Source organism: Trachurus trachurus (assembly GCF_905171665.1).
Source record: "Trachurus trachurus genome assembly, chromosome: 17".
NCBI classification, from domain to species: Eukaryota; Metazoa; Chordata; class Actinopteri; order Carangiformes; family Carangidae; genus Trachurus; species Trachurus trachurus.
Window position 1 is genome coordinate 25,474,098 of NC_139900.1, and position 18,458 is coordinate 25,492,555.

Sequence of the window (18,458 nt, forward strand, 5' to 3'; positions counted from 1 at the left end):
ATTAAACTGAAAGCAAATTTTCAAAAATGATAGATAAAAAAAAAAAAAAACCCTGATGAACACACTCACTCGTGGCACTGTCTTCTCCATCACCTGAAGCCTGTCATGCTGTCACACTTGTCCGTTGTAAATAAAGTTAAAACAAACTGCTCCACACATCCACATGGGCTCTGCCAGGCAGTGCTGCGCCCTGTGCTTTAAAACCCACGCCGCGATGCATGTGTCCGCTGTCCATAAAGTTTTTAAATAAACCCGCTCGGCACTTTTCTCCAGGTTCACCTCACTACTACTCCCTATGCTGAGGAAAAAACTAACATACATCCTAACGTCATGTGTCCGTGGCCCCCCCCCACCGGGACATGGCGGGCCTCAGATGAACCACTCCTTCTTGCTCTCGTCGATGGTCTCGGTAAAGGCCGGGTCGTTGACGATGATGGCGGCGTCGGCGCAGTCGGCCGACTCCGCCCCCTTGGCCTCGTTGGTGTGGTAGGAGCCCTTGTGACGGAACAGGTGGCGGATCACGAACACCATGATGCAGAGGACGGTGAAGATCACCATGGAGATGATGCCTGGGAAGAGAGCAGTTTATCAACTAATTATTGAAGGGGATCCTGCTAATTAAGAGCATTAAAGGGATTTTTTTTTTTTCGTGTCTTGCCTCACTCCTGAGTCCATGACCAGCAGATAGACACCATCCTTTCGACTGTGCGTGCAGTAACAAGGGAGAGCCTGTATTGCCCGTAATCAGCTAAAACGCTGGAAGAGCATAGGTAGTGTTAGCCTGCTTCCAGTTAAAGTCATCAGAGAAACTCTTCAGCAACTCTAAACGATCTTCGTCTCAGAGCTGACAAAACTCTCCGCTAAGGCATCTTGAGCAGTCAAATGCCGGTAACGGGACGAGATCGGTCAAAACGGAGGGTTCAAGCAAAGACGGTTTATTTTGGTTCAAGCTAGCTACATGGAGGGTAGGTTAGCTTCCTATTTCAAAGTAAAAGCACAAATTCTATCGTCATGGTTTTCTGTATGTAAAGGGCAACAGGTGTTTTATTTTGTGAAAGTAACCGGAAGTGCGTTGGTCACAACGGCTAGCTTGAGTAGCGGCGAATTCGTCCGAACAAAATTGTAAACAGCTGGTAGGCTATTTAGACAAATTAAATGTAAATGCCTAAAAATGTTTGAAATGTTTGAAAGAGTTGAAAGAGTTTAGAGCTAAAATGAAATCAGCTTCTGACTGCTGATTTCGGCTCGGGTAGGAGGCAGGCTAACACTACCTATGCACTTCCAGCGTTTGAGCTAAGCTAATTACGGGCTCTATCTCCCTTGTTACTGCACGCACAGTCGGAAGGATGGTGTCTATCTGTTAGTCATGGACTCGGGAGTGAGGCAAGACACACAAAAAATGTTGGCGTATCCCTTTAATGAATTACTTTCAGATTTTTCACACGTGAACGCAAAGTTGTCAAACTCTGATTCAGCCATGATCACTTCCCTTAACCTAGAGGGCTTTTATTATGAAAATACAACAGGATGACAGCAGCTTTAAACATAAGGATGGTGTTACTCTTATTTTTTATTTGTCAAATTTGAAGTGAGATACTTTTTCTCTATCTTAACATTTTCACGTTTTTCCTGAAGCATTCTTAGCTAATAGTATCTTCCCTACACCATTTGCTGGTAAGGTTGGTCTGGAGCTCTCTTAGACTCTTCTTGGGGCTATAAGCAATTGTAGACAAGTTTCGCCTCCATCTTTCCAAAGAAACTGTGACAGTGGCTGGGTTGCTTTTAGAGCAAATGTTAACCAATGGCAGAAAAGACTAAACTGATTAAACAAGGGTGCTGGTCAATCATCTGTGATTGTTAATCGAGCCATCAGTGTTACCAGTGTGCGATATGTGAAAAAACCAGAGGGAGGGATAGTGACGGCAAATTCCACAGATATTTAATTTATACATATATATAAAAAAAATCTTTATATTTTGGAACCAGGCGTAGAAAGGTAAACAACTTTGGTAAGATTCTTAGCGCGCTAAGAAAGAACATTATCAGGGAACCGTCCCCCTAGTATTGATTTAAAAAATACTGATAAAAATATTCTTTTAAAGGGACAACAAGGAGTTTTGGAAAGCAAAGTGTTCTCATACTACATTTAGCATGAGCCTCCGCGCGCACGGTGAAATTCTTGAAAATGGAGCCATTAACAAGTGTGGGTAGCGTAGATTCATCCACATTAATGTGAGACTTTTTTTTATAACCAAATAGAAACTCCTCGTTGTCCCTTTAACTAATTATTATTATTTTTTAAATTATGATTAAAAACACCACACACAATCTTAAACAACTGTATTCTATACTTTTACTTTTGTGGAAGAAAAATAGAATGTGTCATGTCCGTAGTAGAGCGCCAATAGGATTGTGAAAGTCAGGCCACCAAAGGTTTGAGCCAGATCGCTGTGACCTGTACTGGTGCCAAACAAGTAGAGAACAACAACAAGAGATATGGGGATAGGAAGTTGCACCACACACACCCATAGTGATAACAGCCAAATGCATGGGTAGGTTACGTGACCAAGGTCTCTAAGATAAGTGATACCGAACTGTTCTCCCCCATTTCCCGTTTGAGATAGAGTGCCAAAATATCTGGTAAACAGGATGAGCTTGGTACATCGAGCACCCTCAGCCTGGGTTGGGCATAAAAATGCATGTCACTCTTTGTAATGTTGGAAGAATATCTTGAGCCTACATTGGTTACGGGGCCGTGTTGGAATAAAGAGATCCCCATCTGACACCTGTGTCTCGATCGTCTGATTCCTCTTTTGATTATGGAGTTATTTTTGTCTCATAAATATCTGTAAACGCACAGAAGGTGATCTACAAATGTTCCGTGGTTTGCACACGTGTTTTGCTATCCACAAAGGGTGATCTACAAATGTTCCTTGGTTTGCACACGTGTTTTGCTATCCACAAATACAAATTTCTAATTTGTAACTTGTATTTTGGTTTTTATTTGGTTATTTATTTATTTGGTTATTTGGTTATTTTTTGGTGTTTGTGGATCTGTGTGGATCTCGGCAGGAATGTCTCAGAAATACGTCATTGCGGAAAGAGATGCGTGTGTGTGATTGGTGATCCACAAATGCCGAGTCACACTTCACAAACAGAATTTTCGGTTTTACAAATGGCTTTTTTGTTTTTACAAATGGAAAATTATACATTTACAAATACACAATATATTTACAAATACACATTTATTTGTAAAAACCAAAATACAAGTTAGGCTACAAATTAGAAATTTGTATTTGTGGATAGCAAAACACGTGTACAAACCAAGGAACATTTGTAGATCACCCTTTGTGGATAGCAAAACACGTGTGCAAACCAAGGAACATTTGTAGATCACCTTCTGTGCGTTTACAGATATTTATGAGACAAAAATAACTCCATATTTTGATGCACCTCTTTCTGAACACTTTCTCAAATATAAAATGCAGCATATAAAAATATCGGCCGTCACCAGAAATTTGTGATGTCAAAATGGGGTCACAAGCCAAAAAATGTTGGGAACCACTGCTGTAATGAACAAAAGACCTCCAGAAGAGTACCTGGTACCAAAGCTGAGCAGAGTCCAGTCGACTGGAGCTGGTACCACGTAGTTTAAGGCAGCATAACATTTATAAATGTCATGTCAGCTTCACCGTTATGCTGATGACAACTTTATCTACCAATCAGACTGGATGTCCAGTCCAACATGGCAACCCTCCACACCTGTCTTACTGAAATACAACACCGGATGTCAGATAACTTGTTACTGAGCTATCATGTCCATGAGAATGAGATGGACGCACACGGACAACCCCGACACATCTGCCTCCTCCCAGTCTGGCTGCTGTCGGCCTAGAGGCATAAAAACAGATCTGAGAGCAGCAGAGTGCACTTCACAGCGGTGCTGAGTCAGCGTCCTGCCTCTCCACACACAACAACAGTTTGACCTTGTTGTGAAGAATCTCCTCGACTCCCTACTGCAGCCGTCAGCACTGTGTTGTTCAGGCTGCTGACGGACACAGTCATGTGTGTGTGTGGTGTCTGCTCTTTTCTCAGCTGCAGCTCAAACACTTAAAAAGTAAAAAAATGTTTTACCTCCAATTATGGCAGAGTTGCGATCAACTCCATCACCAGTGGCTTTGTCCTCGTTTAAGGGGAAAATGGCTCCAGCTAGGAAAAAAACAAACATTTGTTTGGATTCTATCATTAAGATTTCAACATGCGGTACTGTGTAAAGGTTTTAGGCACTTCAGATGTTTAGATTCTTATCCAATATGCAAACATTACAACCAGGGCCAAAAATAACTTATTTTGGGGGCGTCGTGTGGCCCATTTCCTGTCTCTCTCAACTATCCTATCAATTAAAGGCACAAAGCCCCCCCCAAAATATACTTTAAAAAAGTTGAACTATCCCTTTAATTCACAAGGAGAAGACTGAAGTTTTCCAAAATGCCAAGTTATGATCTGATTTAGGTTTCTTCTGCTGACTGAACTTTGGATGAAGTTAATCATTCATGGTATTATTTCTGAAAGCATCTTCCCTTTACTTACAGTACACTGTTATTATTTGTTTCATTCACAATCTGCATAATTTGCAAAGCAGCTAATGTAAAAAACAATATTAACTGTAAAAACATTTTACAATAACATATTGTATTATTATTTATTTACAGGTATTTACTGGCAACTTTAGTGGCAACTTTAGTTGCCAGGTAATTACTGTAATTTATTAGAATACAAGAAAAAATTGTAAACTAGGTTACATTGAATTGCTGTTTTCTAAAAAAGAAAACAGTAAGTTACTGTAATTTATATACAGCAAAACATATAAAAGATGTACAGTTGTTGTAATAGATTTTTACAGTAGTAAACTGCGATTTTACAATAATTAACTGGGAACTTTTTTGCCAGGTATTTACTGTAAATACCTAATCTACAGAAATACTCTAATAATCTACAGTCAATTCTTTACAGTGTACCTTTAAAGGGATAGTTCACCCAAAATTGAAATTTCACTCTCATTCACCCTCATGTCGACTAAGGGCTGGGAGAAGTTTCAGAGTTATCCGTGGCTTCTCTGAGTTACAGGGGGTCTCGGCGTAGCAGTGCATGTCCAACGGTTGCAAATGGATACCAATTGTCTTTGTAACAAAAAGACACACCAAAAAACATCCAAATACCTCCATGCTGCTTGTATGTATGCTTTGTATGTCCGTCTTGTATTGAAGCCCCGAAATGCAAAATTGTCCCGTAAAAAAAAAAAAAAGTCTATTTTTCAAGCTTGTTTGTAGCGGAAGCTCCTCTTCCTGGTTCGTCAAATTTGGACGAACCAGGGTCTGTCCTCTTCCCAGTTCGTCCAAATTTGACGAACCGGGAAGAGGAGCTTCGAGAAGCTTCCGCTACAAAACAAGCTTGAAATATAGACTTATTTAATTTTTTTCGGGACAATTTCGCATTTCGGGACTTAAATACAAGATGGACATTACATACGAGCAGCATGGAGGTATTTGGATGTTTTCTGGTGTGTCTTTTTGTTGCGAAGACAGTTGGTATCCATTTGCAACCGTTATATGGACATGCACTGCTATGCCGAGACCCCCTGTAACTCAGAGAAGCCACGGATAACTCTGAAACTTCTCCCAGCCCTTATTCGACATGAGGAAATGAAATGAAATTTCAATTTTGGGTGAACTATCCCTTTAACCTTTACACAGTTACTGTTGATTCAATTTGAACTGTGACTTTACCAGCTTCCATGTGCCAGGGGTCGCTGGCCGAGGCCATGGGCGAGATGGTGAGGGGCGAGGCTCCGCAGTTGGACGGGACCAGGATCCCGTGGGTGGTGACGGGCGCCGCCAGGCCCGAGCGCAACGCGGCTTTCAACGGCGCCACGCTGTTGAACTGGACTCTGGACAGACAGCCCACGAAGCCCGGCGTGTTGTAGCGCTCGATCAGGATGGGGTCGATCTGTCCCGTCTCTGCAGGACAGAGAGGATCACGCAGTCAACGAGGGTTCTCACCATGGCTGTTTGTTTTCTAATATGAGGCAAAAGCTCTAGCTTCAAATGTAACTTTATGTATTTATTGTACGTAAAATTACAGAAAGTGAATCTACTGTAAAGCTTAAAGGGATACGCCAACATTTTTTTTCCGTGTCTTGCCTCACTCCCGAGTCCATGACCAGCAGATAGACACCATCCTTTCGACTGTGCGTGCAGTAACAAGGGAGATAGAGCCCGTATCACCCGTAATTAGCTTAGTTCAAACACTGGAAGTGTATAGGTAGTGTTAGCCTGCCTCCACCTAAAGTCATCAGAGAAACTCTTCAGCATCGTCATGGTTTTCTGTATGTAAAGGGCAACGGGTGTTTTATTTTGTGAAAGTAACCGGAAGTGCGTTGGTCACAACAGCTAGCTTGAGTAGCGCCGAATTCGTCCGAACAAAATTGTAAACAGCTGGTATTTAGACAAATTAACGACACACTGCTGATCTAAATGGCTACTTTCTCGCCTAAAAATGTTTGAAATGTGATTAAGTGATATATTTACAGAGTTTAGAGCTAAAATGAAATCAGATTCTGACGGCTGGCTCGGGTAGGAGGCAGGCTAACACTACCTATGCTCTTCCAGTGTTTGAGCAAAGCTAATTACGGGCGATGCGGGTTCTCCCTTGTTACTGCACGCACAGTCGAAAGGATGGTGTCTATCTGCTGGTCATGGACTCGGGAGTGAGGCAAGACACGAAAAAAAATGTTGGCGTATCCCTTTAAGTACAACAGGACACCTTAGTGTAAGTAATACATCTATTCAACAGGTAAAGAAGAGTTGAGCGGTTTCCTGCCCTCTACACATTTCACTTACCAAAGACCTTTCCCAGAAAGATGCTTTTGACCAGGTTGAACTGGGTGTCGGAGGTGACAGGCAGGGTGTGTGTGGAGACCGGGTAGTGGTCCAGCTGGAGAACAGACAGACACATAGAGGACAGAGTTCAGGGAAAAGATCTAAATTTAATCCGTCTGGTTTTTTGATCTCCTCTGTTTGGATTTCCGGGTTTTTAACCTGATCACATTCAAACAGTGAACAGTTTTTACTGGAGTGGAACTATACACAGTTGAGATTAACTCAGTCTTTCCAATTTTCCCGTTTTTAGAAACAAGCTTCAAATGATTCAACAAAATAATCTGTAAAAACTTCACCTTGAATAAAGAACAGTCCTCCAAAAATCACTAATTACATTTCTGTGTCAGCTAACAAGATGAACAGTCTGATCTCTGTCAGTGAGATTTAGACATGCTGTTGATGTCTGGACAGGGCTAGGCCAGCTGTTTCCCCCTGCATCCAGTCTTTGCTAAAAAAAAAAAAAAAAAAAGCCCCACCACCCCCGCCCATCTTCTCTGTTTATGGGTGATTCTTCAATTAGGGCAGTTTTTCTGGCCCCAGGGTGAATTTTCAAGACAAAAAACAACAAAACAAAACAGAAAAAAAACTATTATTGTACTATATTGCTGGGGCTAAGTTGTAAAAGTTCTGAACTGTGTCTTAATTATGACATTTTCCCATCACGTTTCATTTTCAAAATTTCAGAGGTAATACGTTTTTTATTGTTTTTGTTTTGAGGTAATGTGGGAGATTATTTTTGGATTATTTTGTTATATGTATTTAAGTGATATTATGTATGGATTATTAAAGTTTTTTAACAGTATATTTATGTTTGTTCTTTCGTATGTTGTCATTATTTTGTGTCTGATGTAGAGGCTTTATATCCTGTATCAGATGTATTTTCATTAAATTTCATTGAATTCATTAAATAAGTATCCACAATTAAAATGTAACCCTGTAGCAACCCAAAACATAATAACGGCCAATAATGTAATAATTATGGCCATTTTAAATGTAATAAAGCCAAAACCAAAAAACCGACTGACCTGCAGTCGTATCTCTCGTAAGTTCCTCGTTATGTTGACAGAGTGTGGCTGCCCGTTGGCCAGGTTACGGTGGTCGACGTCTATGGTGTAGGGTTCTGTCAGCCCCCCAAGACTGTAGCGGATCTGGAGGGTGCCTGGACACACACACACACACACACACACACACACACATGGGAGAACGATGCAACAGCAGTTAATGAAACATATCCATTAATTTGAATGAAATAAGATAATCAACTGGATGGATGTTGTTGAGCTCACCATTATGCCTGAGCACAACAGCCAGGTAGTCCTGAGTCCTGGAGCTGATGTAGACCAGGATGCTGGGGGTGTTGGAGGTGCTGAAGCTGAACACCAGCTCCTCCTGAGTCAGGTTGGCTTCACCGGGAACGCTGACACCTGATAGGCTCTTCACCTCCCGCAGCGCAAAAGGCCCCGCCTCCAACGGGAAGTCGTAACGCACCAGGGTTCCTGTCTCAAAGTAGCCGCCAACATCTAACACACAAACACACACAGCAGCAGCAGAAGAAGAAAGCTGTCGATTACTCTTTAACGAACGATGACATCATCCGATGATGTCACGAGAGCTCGGCAGCGTGGAGGTCGTACCGTCGGTGCAGAAGGCTCCGTCGTACGCGGTGAGGGAGCAGTCGCAGGAGTATCCGTTGTACTGCTCCACGCACTTTCCGCCGTTCCTGCAGTGCATCCCATAGCTGCTGCAGTGACCCTGGCAACCGGGACTCACCCCAGGAGTTGACGCTGCCTTCTCCTCCAGGTCAAAGGTCACACCATTTATCTTCAAGGCGCGCATGCAGCCTAGGAAACCCCTCTGACCGCTCGAGGCACCTGGGAAATGAAAGACAACTTTAGCACTTAAAAGAACTCTATGTAAGTTTTGCAATCGCTACAATGCTAATGTTAGCATTGGTGGCTGTATACTTACTAGTTTTGGCGAGAGCGTGAGTCATTGTGTTTACAATACAAGAGCTTATAATGTGTCCAGTACAATGTACAATAATATAAAGAAGTGAATTCCTTCTTTTATTAAAGGGATAGTTCAACATTTTTGCAAATTCGCCTATATTGCCATAATCCCTAATAGTCATAGGAGTAGGTTCATTACCTTGTTGGTGCAAGCTGTTTTTAGACATGAGCTCCGCACTGTGCGCAGTATTTCCGCCTTTCCCTCATCAAACTCATCAAATACACAATCCAACAACTCCAAAACGCTCTGATGGACAAGTTGTGACCTGCATATTCACCACACTATGAGATAATAATGGAACGTTATGAGACAGAGTTGTTTTTGAGGCAAATGTGTCGCTGGAACTACATTCCAGACAAGACCAGAGCGTTTTGGAGCTGTTGGATTGTGTATTTAGTTTGATGAGGGAAACGTGGAAATACACGCCTCTGTTGCGTTAGCTGAGCAGCTCGCGTCTCTGCCCCACCGATCTAAAAACAGCTTGCACCGACAATTAAAGGTAATGAACGTACTCCTAAAACTATAGAGATTATGGCAATAGGTGAATTTGCCAAAATGTTGAACTATCCCTTTAATACTGCACCATAAAACTGCAGTATTCAATAATATTTCTTTAATACTGACCCAAGTTAACGTCATCTGTTAATGCTAATGTTGGCTATGCAGAAATAGCAAACCTAGTAACATAAGCATCCAGTGACAGATCATTGAAACATAGAATGCATCAATGGACAACAATGGAGGGGAGGGACCAATCATCTAGCTAAAAGCAGCTAAATGCATGAATAAGACTCTGTGTCATATTTAACATATTTATTCTTATATATTTTAACAAATTTTAATAAAAACATTATATAACACCTTTCTAAATCCAGTTAAAAGACACTGGTACAGATAAAAATAATTTTAAATACATTAAAACAAAAGATAAAACAGTGACAAACAAACAACACAGGTAAAAATCCTGTGACCTGTGGTACACAATATAAAGCCTGACAAAAATAAAATAGGTGCACCACTGGTCGCCTGAGGGGTTAAAAGTGCTGTTTTAGTTTAAGTTTAGTTTTTTAAAAAGAACATATATATGGTCGAGCTGTGCTGTACAGTACAGGAGCTTTGTTGACTTCAGTGCTTTTAATATCTAGTAAATTATAAATGTCCATATGGGCTCATAAAATATTGATCAGAATAAGATCATGTCAGGTTGAAACTAGAGTTTGTGCTGTCTCCTCCTGATCCTGGATCAGAAAGAGACAGCACAAACTACTACTGTATGTAGGAAATTGAGAAACTCCTCATAAGGTGTTACAGGCAGGAAGTATTCTGATCATGAAGATTTTATGCTTTTATGTTGAAAGGGTCACCAAAGGTGTGTGTGTGCGTGTCTTACCGATGTATAGTTCACTGTAGAACTCCAGCTTTGTGTGTCCCTGTGGGGGGGTGGGTCTGACCTCTCTGTGCTGGCCGTTGAGCTGCAGCACCGCCTCCATGATGTTCTTCTCCACCTCCACTCGGTGCCACTGGTCGTCGTTCAGAGGCACCGGCGAGTGGACGCTGAGCTCCATCCTCTCGCTGCCCACGTCGAAGGAGAAGACGATGACAGACCCTCCTGAGATGAAGACATCACACATCACATCACCTTCTGAATCCTGCTTTTGATTTAGAATCAGTACAAAGTCTCGTACAATGAGAAGTTTTCATCCACTTTAGAACATTTTCAGAATCAACACCTCATGTTCCTCTTAAAGGGATAGTTCAACATTTTGTCAAATTCGCCCACTGCCATAATCCCTATAGCCTTAGGAGTACTGTAGGTTTGTTACCTTTAATTGTCGGTGCAAGCTGTTTTTAGAGCGGTGGAGCAGAGCCGCAAGCTGCTCCGCTAGCACAACGGAGGCTCATGGTATTTCTTGGTTTCCCTCATCAAACTCATCAAATACACAATCCAACAACTCCAAAACGCTCTGGTGGACAAGTTGTGACCTGCACATTCACCACGCTATGAGATAATAACGGAACTTTATGAGACTGAGTTGTTTTCGAGGCAAATGCAGAGCTGGTGTCGTGCCGAAAAGAGACCTCTTGCTGAAAAACTGCCCCGACGAGAACGTGGTTTTACATGAATTTACCTCTAAAACAACTCTGCCTTGTAACGTTCCATTATTATCTCATAGCGTGGTGAATGTGCAGGTCACAACTTGTCCACCAGAGCGTTTTGGAGTTGTTGGATTGTGTATTTGATGAGTTTGATGAGGGAAACCAAGAAATCCTATTAGCCTCCGTAGCGTAGCTCTGAGCAGCTCACTTCTCTGCTCCTGTTCTAAAAATAACTTGCACAGACAATTACGGGTAACAAACCTACTGCTAAGACTATAGGGATTATGGCTATGGGCCAATTTTCCAAAATGTTGAACCATCCCTTTAAGGAACATGGAACATGACTAGAACAAAAGGTTTTTTATAATAAGCTCTTTTTAGAGTATCTGATACTAATGCACACCTAAAACTGAAGCTCCTTGTGTATTAACTTTAATTATCTTTATTTACAAAAGATCCATATGCAGTGAACACACACACACACACACACACACACACACCTCTGAGCTCAATGTGGAGGAAGTCGGTGGTTCCCAGGTTCTCCAGAAAGACCCCATGAGTGGAGGAGGTCTTAAAGTAGAAGGAGATGTCGGTGCTGGTTTCTCCTCTGAAGGAGGAGAAGTGGAGGGAGGAGGCGGGGCTGGAGAAGGAGGCGGCGTTCCAGTAGTTCCCTGTTGAAGAAGAACAAGAGCAGGACAGGGGAGTTCCTGTTGATGACATATCACATTCACAGTCTGTGTGAAGATGAATGTGTGACCAGAGAGACAGAGACACTCACGGTCTCCCTGACATCTGAGAGGTCCTATGGTCAGCTTGGCCTCAGATCCTGATCTGCCCGTATCACCAACCACAACCTGACTGACCGGCAGGTGGTCTTTATACACCAGCAGGCCTGCATCTTCCCTCCTGCACACACACACACACACAGTGAACCATCAGTCAGTCTTTTGTTCTGTTATACAATATACAACTCATGTTCAACTGTCCGTCAAATTGTTAAGTGAGCACATAAACAACTATTGTAAGGAAATACAACACAATCATTTCCTGATGATCTACCACCTTCTTTTTTTTTACTTAAAAAAAGAATTATTTAGATGTACAAAGAACACAAAATCATAATGGGTGTTACAGTTAAAATCATGTAGCCTAATCATGTAGGCCTGGGCTTTGTTATTATTTCTGTTGGAGGATATAAGCAAGGGTCCTTTTTTGTACCAAATTTGTTCTTCACGGGAGAGAAACTGTGTTCAAAGTTTAAAGCAGAAGTAAGCGATTCAAAGTTTAAAGCAGAAGTAAGCGATCCGGTCGTTTTGGCTAACTTCTTGTCAGCCGATGGAGTTAGCAGTCCCCGCCCTCGTCCCTACGTCACCACATTCACGCGCATCCCTTGGCTGCACACACAGAGAGGACCGCCCCTTTATGCCATTCTCTCTCCTCATTGGATAAAGGTTGTAGGATACAAGGAAAGTTTTCTCCTCGGCTTACAGCAGAGCAGAGTGACTGACAGACCCGTGTTTCGGACCAAACACTCTATGTAAGTGATTGCTGTCGGAAGATAGAACTATTTAAGACTTATATTAACACAAATATTCCGCTTACTTCTGCTTTAAAGAAAGCAATTTAAATAGCCTTTGACTTTAAATATACTTTCTTTGTGTTTATTCTACACTAATTTGATCATTATACATAAATTAATATTCATTATACTGTAAGCTCAAGTCGTGAGTGGATAAATACAGTTTATTCGTTGATAAATTAAAACAGAAGTAAGCGGAATATTTGTGTTAATATTCTTAAATAGTTATGTCTTCCGACAGCAATCACTTATATAGAGTGTTTGGTCCAAAACACGGGTCTGTCAGTCACTCTGCTCCGCTGTAAGCCGAGGAGAAAACTTTTATTTTATTTCCTTGTATCCTACAACCTTTATCCAATGAGGAGAGAGAACGGCATGAAGGGCTGTGCGTGCATGTGAATGTGGTGACGTAGGGACGAGGACCAATAGATCCATGACGAGGGCGGGGACTGCTAACTCCATCGGCTGACAAGAAGTTAGCCAAAACGACCGGCTCGCTTACTTCTGCTTTAATCGTGATTAATTACAGAAAATCGTGCGATTAATTAGGCTACTTGTTGTTTTTTAATCGATTGACAGCCCTAATAAAAACACAGCAAACATTTAAAACTAAATGAATCCGACTTCAGATCAGATCATGATCACTGTAAAGAATCTTCTACCCCAATGTTTATCTAACAAAGCATCATTAGGACACTGATTTGACTGACGGAGGAGTGAGCTCTAATTGGTTTCTCTCCTGCAACAGGAACAGCATACACTGGCATTTTCAAAATAGAAGAAACGTTCGTTATCTGGATATTACTATTACTATTATTAACCCTATTTCATGGATATTGTAGAATGATTTTTAGAGGCTTGTATACTTCCATATATTCTTGAGACTAACTTTTTATTGTCTTTTTTTTTGGTAGGCATCATGAAATATAGAAATTCAATTGAATTCCTTCTCCTCTTTGATTTGTAATTTTTTATTTTAATAGTCTCTGAATTGCAGGTATCTATGGAGGTCCTGCTTTTCCAGTCCAAATGTGTCTGAAATGAACTCATAACTCTGAAATGTACTGTTTGAGGTAATCACCTTCTACTGAATAAATAAATGAACATCTGACCAACTGACCTTCATCAACATTTGATTTCTCTGACAAAATATGATTGTACATATAAGCTGACTAAAAGCTTTAGTAGAAATGCAGCTGAGTAAAGAGAGCAACACCCAGTGGAAACAAACAACACTCAGCAGGGGGGGAATAAAACAGGACCCGTCACAGAGACAGTGCAGTGACCGTGAAGTGTTCATGAGCTGGTTGCTGCTGAGGTCAAGCGTCCACTCACCACGTCCTCTGGTCAGCGTCACAGTTGCAGTAGTACTTGGGGTCAGTGCAGTTGTGTTCGATGCCACAGGAACACTTCTGTATCCCCGGCCCGGAGCCTCCCCAGTAGGAATGCCTCTCATTGGCTCTTCCTACCCACCAGGTGAATGGAACGCCGTCTGGAAACCAAACCAGAGACCCTGGAGTCAGTTTCCTTTACATCAGACTGATTCAAACATTCAATATCTTGCTCATATCAGGATACGGAGCACAGCTGGATGGATCACGGCAGGGCCAGATGTGTGTTTGTGTGTGAAGACGCTGTGATGACTCCTGTTACCTGGGCTGTTGAGCAGACGAGACATGCGGCAGGCGTAGGCTACGTACTGTTCACAGTACTCTGCAGTGCCGGTGATGGACAGCACCTGCACACAGGGAGGAGACACACTTCCATCATTACAACTCTGCCCTACAAAGGCAAAGTGCAGTATCTGTAAAAATGCCAAACTGAGAAAAACTGCTTTTTGTGTTTTTCATTGTCAGGTTTAAGCATCAAATTATGAATAACTACTAAGTCTATAATTGATTAGATAAAGGTAGACTGAATTAAATGTATTTTCTAGTTTGTCTTTCTGACCAATTTTGACCATTTTATGGCAGATACTGCACTTTGCCTTGGTTTTGGTGCAGATACGGCACTTTGCCTTGGTTTTACTCCAATGGAATTATAGAGTAAAGTATAGAATGTAGGGAGTAGAGTACTCTTTGCAGATACTGCACTTTGCCTTGGTTTCACAGTGCATTTTTGGATGGACAGCAAAATAAAAAGCCCAATAACTCTGGAAATTTTAGCAGTACCAATATCAAATTCTACCAGTTTAAAGAGAATATGCCACACCTTTGATTGGTCAAAAAAAAAGAAAAAATGCAGATACTGCACTTTGCCTTTGTAGGGCAGAACATATCACTTCACTTGGAGAAAAAACACTTTGACGATACTGAGGATACTGCCACTGAAACAAGTAGTAAGCAAAGTGAAGTGTTTGAACTCTGTGGTTGTATTGAGGGAAACTGAAATTACCATGTGTTTCTATGGAGCTCAGAGGTCTTATTATGAACCTTTGGCCTTGGTGACACTTGTGCTTTGAAATGAGTCTCCACATGTGTCTCAACTGACCACTTGAAATCAGATCTCACTTCCTGTTTCATATGCAAATAAACAAGTATGTGCAGATGTTCAGTGGAAAAGCTGCTACATTAGTGAACTCCACCAGCTCCAGTCAGACTATTACACAGCAAAGTGTGCAGCGGGTGAACCAGGTCAGAGGCAACTAGGCAAGGTTATTATATATTTTTTTTAATTTAGTTTTTCAGTTTACTTTTTATTTCAGTTTAGTTTCCTTTTTTTTGAGGAATTGACTAGTTTTTAATTTAGTCTTAGTTTTTCAGGTTTTAAGAGAAAGCCAGCTGTCAGACCTCTGAAGATGAACTTCCAAATTTGTGACAGTTTTCCCTTAGTTGCATCCCATAATATTCCCATCAGTCCTCATCAGGTTCCATTCACTCTTATCTACTTGTGGGTCGTACTCCAAGTCTTCCCATATTGAGCTGTGGCGTTTTCTTCCTGCAGCTTTAACATCTCTAAGAAAACTACAGCTAAGCTGATGTTATCTGACTCAACTTTAGTTTTAGTTGGTTTTACATTGTTCATTGTAGTTTTTATTTAGTTCTCGTTTTTGGAAAAACAGTCATTTTTATTTTTATTTCAGTTTACAAAAAAATTTTTCTCACCTAGTTTTAGTTTTAGTCTCAGTTTTAGTGAACTATAATAACCCTGGTCAGAGGTGGTGCTCACTGTGTGTTTACCTGTTCATCTGTCACATTGTAGGTGATCTGCAGCGCTGCCTTCCCCTCCTGGTCTGCACTGGTCACTGAGGTCTGAGGAGACAGGTTGTTCTTCAGCGTGGTCCAGACCCTCTCCTCTAAACACCAGGACACACAGCGTCAGTCAGAGAGGCTCAAAGAGATTCAGGTCAGGTAGGGCAGAACCACTCACTGCTTTATTTTTTTTATTTTTCTCACCTGTCATGTCACAGTTGACCCTGAAGGGGGCGACAGATCCACTTCCATCGGGGTCGATCCAGTAGCTGCCTGAGTTCTTCCCCTGGTGCTTGTACTCCTCACAGGACTGCTGGTACATGGCTGCAGAGGAGACACCACATGGCTCAGCAGAGGCAGCAAACGTTTGTGTATTAAAAATACAGTGTTGGGAAAGTTCACTTTCTACATGAACTAGTTCAAAGTTCAGTTCACAAATTTTAAAACTGAACTAGTTCATAGTTCTTTCTTTTCTTTTCTTTTTTTCAATATGTTGCTACAAGCTATTATTTTTCAAAATGATTGCCTCAGCCCATATCGAACCACAGACAGCAATTACTTCAGCAGTTTTAACCACCTATTATTTATAGTTACTACTTTACTTTCCCCAAAAAGTAACTGAGTTACAACGTGATGAAAGTAATTACCAGGAAAAGTAACTATTGCATTACTACCGTATTTTATAAAATTCTCAAATATGTCTTTTCCTAACCAACTGGGTCAGTATTCCTCCACACAGACAGGCGCTGTGACGCGCTGTATCACTCCGCCTCTTCCATGCGCTGCTGATCCAAACAGCTGATAGGTGTTGCCAGATTGGGTGGTTTTTCTGCTACATATTAACGCCTGTTTACAGTGTGTTTTAGCTGGGTTTTTACCCGGAAGGCTCTATGGAAATCTGGCACACTCCTGAACGAAGTTATACTTTGAGAGAGCACCGTTCACAAACGCCAGAATGAACGCGTTCACAAAAACGTTCATCAAGCGGAAATACAGTACGTTCAGTTCACGTTTGCTCAAAATATGAACGAGTTCATGAACGATCGTTCATTCAACGCGTTCAGGCACAACACTGAAAGAATGTGTGTGTGTGTGTGTATTTACAGGTATGGCAGGTAGCTCCGGCGTATCCGGTGCCGTTACAGTTGCAGCTGAACGTGTCCCAGGTCTGAGAGCAGCGGCCCCCGTGCTCGCAGTGGTTGGGAACACACCTGACGTGACACAAACCAACATGGATTCATCACGCAACACACCACAGATCAGTTTCCAACCCATAATACAAATAAAATTTGGAAAATTGGAATTTCTGCAAATGATGATACAAGCATGGAATTTGGTGTATTCCAGAGATCAAATCTGTCCGACTGAACATTTGAAAAGCCAATATGGCGACCATTTTTCAAGATGGCTACCAAAGCCCCCAAAACCGCCTTTTTTATATTAATGCGTGTAGTTTTTTCATTTGATTGATCTTGGTGTCAATTCCTATTGAGTTGAATTTTGTGATTTTATAGAGGGTAGCGCCAAACAAATTAATTTTGTAAAACATTTAATGCGAAGATTTTTTACCCAATAAACAAATACATTCAACTCAAGATGTCCATCCAATGTTTGAATAAAATATTTGGCATAATTTAGCAGCCATCTTGGATTTTCACATGTCCAATCGGACAGATTTTATCAATAGGCCCTCGAGAACAACCAAATTAAATTTCACGCTTGTATCATAATTTGCACGATTTGCTCCACTCCACACCGACTCCTGTACCTGTCTATGATGGCGCACATGTCCAGGCTGACATTTTCGAAGGTTCCGATCAGGCCCTGCTCCACGGCCCTGAGGTCAGCTAGGTGGTCGTCTATGTGGATCATCTGCATGCAGCCCTGGAAGGGCCGCTGAGCCAGCCGCGTGTTGGTGTGCATGAAGTAGCCTGGAGATGAGCAGAAGAAGAAGGTCACCAATGTCACCGATCCATGTTATTATATATTACCTACTGTTTGGAGTTACTGCAATTCTCTCTATGTTGGACTGGGCCAGCAGTCTATGAAGCGCCTGCAGGCTGTCCAGAACACAGCAGCCAGATTGTTGACAGGTAAAAAAACGGCTTGATTGTTTTTATTGTCTTAACTGTTATTGTTAGTCTATTTTGGTAACTTATGTCTTTTTTTCACTGTTTTTTTTATATTGCTGGCACTGGATTATATCTATGTTATGCAGCACTTTAGGCAACTGAGGTTGTTTTTAAAGGGATAGTTCAACATTTTGGTAAATTGGCCCATTGCCAAAATCACTTTAGTCATAGCAGTAGGTTCGTTACCTTTAATTGTCGGTGTAAGCTATTTTTAGAACAGCGAGCTGCTCAGAGCTACGCTTCGGAGGCTAATGGGATTTCATGCAAAACCGCTGATGCACGTTGCCTTCAGGGACAGTTTTTCAGCAAGCAGTGTCTGTATTTACCTTGAAAACAACAACGTCTCCTAACATAATGTTCCATTATTATCTCGTAGCGTGGTGAATGTGCAGGTCACAACTTGTCCACCAGAGCGTTTTGGAGTTGTTGGATTGTGTATTTGATGAGTTTGATGAGGGAAACCAAGAAATCTCATTAGCCTCCATACGTAGCTCTGAGCAGCTCACGGCTC

General features: G+C 41.6%; 1 protein-coding gene across 1 annotated transcript in view; it reads right to left on the reverse strand.

Annotated features, from left to right (window-relative positions):
• Window positions 1-369: 369 nt before the first annotated feature.
• Window positions 370-18,458, reverse strand: part of cntnap2b (contactin associated protein 2b) — a gene marked incomplete at both ends in the record, with an annotated part of 53,239 nt that continues 35,150 nt past the window's right edge. Inside the window, 16 exons of the mRNA XM_083991749.1 lie at window positions 370-569; window positions 4,135-4,209; window positions 5,787-6,017; window positions 6,900-6,993; window positions 7,964-8,097; window positions 8,225-8,458; window positions 8,573-8,809; window positions 10,339-10,557; window positions 11,546-11,716; window positions 11,824-11,951; window positions 13,960-14,116; window positions 14,278-14,362; window positions 15,804-15,919; window positions 16,020-16,139; window positions 16,920-17,026; window positions 17,584-17,746. Coding sequence (XP_083847875.1) covers window positions 370-569; window positions 4,135-4,209; window positions 5,787-6,017; window positions 6,900-6,993; window positions 7,964-8,097; window positions 8,225-8,458; window positions 8,573-8,809; window positions 10,339-10,557; window positions 11,546-11,716; window positions 11,824-11,951; window positions 13,960-14,116; window positions 14,278-14,362; window positions 15,804-15,919; window positions 16,020-16,139; window positions 16,920-17,026; window positions 17,584-17,746 — 2,471 coding nt within the window. The remainder of the gene's footprint in view (window positions 570-4,134; window positions 4,210-5,786; window positions 6,018-6,899; window positions 6,994-7,963; window positions 8,098-8,224; window positions 8,459-8,572; window positions 8,810-10,338; window positions 10,558-11,545; window positions 11,717-11,823; window positions 11,952-13,959; window positions 14,117-14,277; window positions 14,363-15,803; window positions 15,920-16,019; window positions 16,140-16,919; window positions 17,027-17,583; window positions 17,747-18,458) is intronic.